This window comes from Pholis gunnellus (genome assembly GCF_910591455.1).
Source record: "Pholis gunnellus genome assembly, chromosome: 7".
NCBI classification, from domain to species: domain Eukaryota; kingdom Metazoa; phylum Chordata; class Actinopteri; order Perciformes; family Pholidae; genus Pholis; species Pholis gunnellus.
Window position 1 is genome coordinate 425,205 of NC_136533.1, and position 4,796 is coordinate 430,000.

Below are 4,796 nucleotides of genomic sequence, written 5' to 3' on the forward strand. Positions count from 1 at the left end.
TCCTGTGTCTTGTTGTGATTGTTGTCTTGTTGAGATTGTTGTCTTGTTGAGATTGTTGTCTTGTTGTGATTGTTGAGATTGTTGTCTTGTTGTGATTGGTGTCTTGTTGTGATTGTTGTCTTGTTGTGATTGGTGTCTTGTTGTGATTGTTGAGATTGTTGTCTTGTTGTGATTGGTGTCTTGTTGTGATTGTTGAGATTGTTGTCTTGTTGTGATTGGTGTCTTGTTGTGATTGTTGTCTTGTTGTGATTGGTGTCTTGTTGTGATTGTTGAGATTGTTGTCTTGTTGTGATTGGTGTCGTGTTGTGATTGTTGTGTCTTGTTGTGATTGGTGTCTTGTTGTGATTGGTGTCTTGTGATTGTTGTGTCTTGTTGTGATTGGTGTCTTGTTGTGATTGGTGTCGTGTTGTGATTGGTGTCTTGTTGTGATTGTTGTCTTGTTGTGATTGGTGTCGTGTTGTGATTGGTGTCGTGTTGTGATTATTGTGTCTTGTTGTGATTGTTGTGTCTTGTTGTGATTGGTGTCTTGTTGTGATTGGTGTCGTGTTGTGATTGGTGTGTCTTGTTGTGATTGGTGTCTTGTTGTGATTGGTGTCTTGTTGTGATTGGTGTCTTGTTGTGATTGGTGTCGTGTTGTGATTGGTGTCGTGTTGTGATTGTTGTGTCTTGTTGTGATTGGTGTCTTGTTGTGATTGGTGTCTTGTTGTGATTGGTGTCTTGTTGTGTCAGTGGAAACACTTGTGCAGATGAAGAGTCTTTGAGCTTCTTTTGATGATTATACTAACTATATGTTAGACTTATTGTATTAATGTATTTTACTACTTATTAGTGTTGATACGTTTAAAGCTTGTAAACTGGAAATATAAATATATATATTTATTTATATATATATATATATATATATATATATATATATATATGAAACATTCACCCAAATAGTTTAAGAAGCCTTCATTTAAATAAATATATTAATAATATAATTAATCATAACATACAAATAATTTAGTGTTTATTGGCAGTTTATTCGCCATCAGAGAAAGTGGCAGAAATATGACTTTATAACGTTTATCATGATTATTTACTCTATTTATTTAGTTTAGCTCTTCCCTTCAGTGTTTCATTCAGTCTTTACTCTGAAAATCACAGATTCCAGCGGAAGTTTTGTATCTTTTTAGCACATTTTTAGAAGCTGAAGACTGTATTAAAAACGTTTATAATGCTGTAATAACGTAATTTTAATGATGGTACGTTTAAAAACACAATTTAAAGAAGTACGTGTTTTCAGACGGACCTCCGGACTAACTTCCGTGCGGACCGTGAGGAAACAACTGAAAACACAAACAACCGGAAGTAGTAGTATTTTGATTGATCGGTCGACCCACCCATTCACGCTGAGTTACGCACGTTTAGTGGGCTGAGACCAGAGCCGCTATTCTCTACGTACAGTTACGCACCAAATGACGTCGGACGTCGTGGCTCGTGACCATACGTACGTTCTTAGCGGCCGCTGTAGCTGTCAGTGAGAGGACCTTTAAATGGCCGCTCGGTACGACTCGGTAATAACCGGTAATAACGCTGCTACGGAGAGATTCCGTTAAACAGCGGCTGTGTTTACCGCTAGTGTCGCTCGGTTTATACCAAACAAATATTTTAACCGTTTTATTTATTGTAAAAGAAACGAAAATGAGCGACGAGGACGAGTTTCTGCAGAAAGCTCGAACCGGGTTTGAAGACCTGTGTCGAGCTTTAAATATGGACGAGGAGGCGAGTAGAGAGGCGTGGAGGAGCTACGAGGACATGAGCAGGAACTATACCCTAGAGGTGAGACACTAGGAGACATTATAGGAGACATTATAGGAGACGTAAGGAGACAATAGGAGGCGAGTAGAGAGGCGTGGAGGAGCTACGAGGACATGAGCAGGAACTATACCCTAGAGGTGAGACACTAGGAGACACTAGGAGACACTAGTCTGTCTCAGTCAAACTACTTCTGTCTCTAAAACAGGACATGTGAGGATTTGAGTCTATTCTTTGTCACGTGATGATGACATGTTTGTAGTTCTGGACGGTGAGTCGGACAAAAACAACAACTGATGTCACAGCCGGCTTCTCACTGTTTTCTGACATTTCTAGACAAAACTATGGAGGACTCGAGGAAATAACAGTCTGAATGAAAGAAGGTGTTTGAGGCCGTCATGTCTCCAGGGCGACGTCCTCCACTGGTTGATTTAATAGTATTACATTACAGTCATTTAGCAGACACTTCTATCACAATTCAGATTCCATACCGTAGGCACAGCTAGAGGAGCAATTTTGGGGTTAAGTGCCTTGCTCAAGGACACATCAACAAGCAACTAGTGGAGCCTGAGCCTGGGATGGATCAGGCCCTGCTATCCACTTCACCACAGCTTTACTGTGAGTATTAATGAAAGGTGTTTGATAGTAGCCTCACCTGTCTGTCTCCCCCCATCATGTCTCCAGGGCAGCGTCCTCCACTGGTTGTCCTGCTCTCTGTACGTAGCCTGCAGGTCTTCAGTCCCCACGGTGGGTAAAGGAACCACTGAAGGAAACTACGTCTCTCTGACCAGAATCCTACGCTGCTCAGAGATGAGGTAGGCCCACAATGCACCTGTGTTCTCACCTAAAGGTCTGTCTGACTCTGTTTATTACCCAGTGGTGGAAGAAGTACTCTGATCTTCTTCTTCAGTAAAAGTACTAATACCACAGTGTAGAAATACATGTACAAATCCTTAATTCTTTAGTAAAAGAACAAAAGTATTATTATCAACATACCTAAAGTACCAAAAGTAAAAGTACTCATGATGCAGAGTAGTATATGTTTTATTAATGATCACTTTATATACTGCTGGTAGTTTCATCTTTAATAATACATCATCATTTATTAGTGGATTAATTATCTTAATCTGTACAGTAAGAAGTACAATATTTAATAATATATATATATATTTAATATATAATAGAATGATGAAGTAACAGGACATAGAGTTCTTCAATAAGATGAAGTAACAGGACATAGAGTTCTTTAATAAGATGAAGTAACAGGACAGAGTTCTTTAATAAGATGAAGTAACAGGACATAGAGTTCTTTAATAAGAAGAAGTAACAGGACATAGAGTTCTTCAATAAGATGAAGTAACAGGACATAGAGTTCTTCAATAAGATGAAGTAACAGGACATAGAGCTCTTCAATAAGATGAAGTAACAGGACATAGAGTTCTTTAATAAGATGAAGTAACAGGACATATAGTTCTTTAATAAGAAGAAGTAACAGGACATAGAGTTCTTCAATAAGATGAAGTAACAGGACATAGAGTTCTTTAATAAGATGAAGTAACAGCACATAGAGTTCTTTAATAAGATGAAGTAACAGGACATAGAGTTCTTCAATAAGATGAAGTAACAGGACATAGAGTTCTTTAATAAGATGAAGTAACAGGACATATAGTTCTTTAATAAGATGAAGTAACAGGACATAGAGTTCTTCAATAAGATGAAGTAACAGGACATAGAGCTCTTCAATAAGATGAAGTAACAGGACATAGAGCTCTTCAATAAGATGAAGTAACAGGACATAGAGTTCTTTAATAAGATGAAGTAACAGGACATATAGTTCTTTAATAAGAAGAAGTAACAGGACATAGAGTTCTTCAATAAGATGAAGTAACAGGACATAGAGTTCTTTAATAAGATGAAGTAACAGCACATAGAGTTCTTTAATAAGATGAAGTAACAGGACATAGAGTTCTTCAATAAGATGAAGTAACAGGACATAGAGCTCTTCAATAAGATGAAGTAACAGGACATAGAGCTCTTCAATAAGATGAAGTAACAGCACATAGAGTTCTTCAATAAGATGAAGTAACAGGACATAGAGCTCTTCAATAAGATGAAGTAACAGGACATAGAGTTCTTCAATAAGAAGAAGTAACAGGACATAGAGTTCTTTAATAAGATGAAGATGTAACAGGACATAGAGTTCTTTAATAAGAAGAAGTAACAGCACATAGAGTTCTTCAATAAGATGAAGTAACAGGACATAGAGTTCTTTAATAAGATGAAGTAACAGCACATAGAGTTCTTCAATAAGAAGAAGTAACAGGACATAGAGTTCTTTAATAAGATGAAGATGTAACAGGACATAGAGTTCTTTAATAAGATGAAGATGTAACAGGACATAGAGTTCTTTAATAAGAAGAAGTAACAGCACATAGAGTTCTTCAATAAGATGAAGTAACAGGACATAGAGTTCTTTAATAAGATGAAGTAACAGCACATAGAGTTCTTCAATAAGATGAAGTAACAGGACATAGAGTTCTTCAATAAGATGAAGTAACAGGACATAGAGTTCTTTAATAAGATGAAGTAACAGGACATAGAGTTCTTCAATAAGATGAAGTAACAGGACATAGAGTTCTTCAATAAGATGAAGTAACAGGACATAGAGTTCTTTAATAAGATGAAGTAACAGGACATAGAGTTCTTCAATAAGATGAAGTAACAGGACATAGAGTTCTTCAATAAGATGAAGTAACAGGACATAGAGCTCTTCAATAAGATGAAGTAACAGGACATAGAGCTCTTCAATAAGATGAAGTAACAGCACATAGAGTTCTTCAATAAGATGAAGTAACAGGACATAGAGCTCTTCAATAAGATGAAGTAACAGGACATAGAGTTCTTCAATAAGAAGAAGTAACAGGACATAGAGTTCTTTAATAAGATGAAGATGTAACAGGACATAGAGTTCTTCAATAAGTCAGAGTTATGTCTCCTCA

At 36.8% G+C, this 4,796-nt stretch overlaps 1 protein-coding gene across 3 annotated transcripts in view; it reads left to right on the forward strand.

The window, feature by feature from the left end:
* Positions 1 to 1,570: 1,570 nt before the first annotated feature.
* Positions 1,571 to 4,796, forward strand: part of rbl2 (retinoblastoma-like 2 (p130)) — an 18,316-nt gene continuing 15,090 nt past the window's right edge. For 2 of the 3 annotated variants that reach the window (XM_079162395.1, XM_079162396.1), the window contains exons 1-2: positions 1,571 to 1,821; positions 2,482 to 2,612. In XM_079162395.1, coding sequence (XP_079018521.1) covers positions 1,684 to 1,821; positions 2,482 to 2,612 — 269 coding nt within the window. In that variant the 5' untranslated portion in view covers positions 1,571 to 1,683. Of the gene's footprint in view, positions 1,822 to 1,882; positions 1,938 to 2,481; positions 2,613 to 4,796 lie in introns of those variants that run through there. The other variant, XM_079162397.1, reaches the window with a different exon arrangement.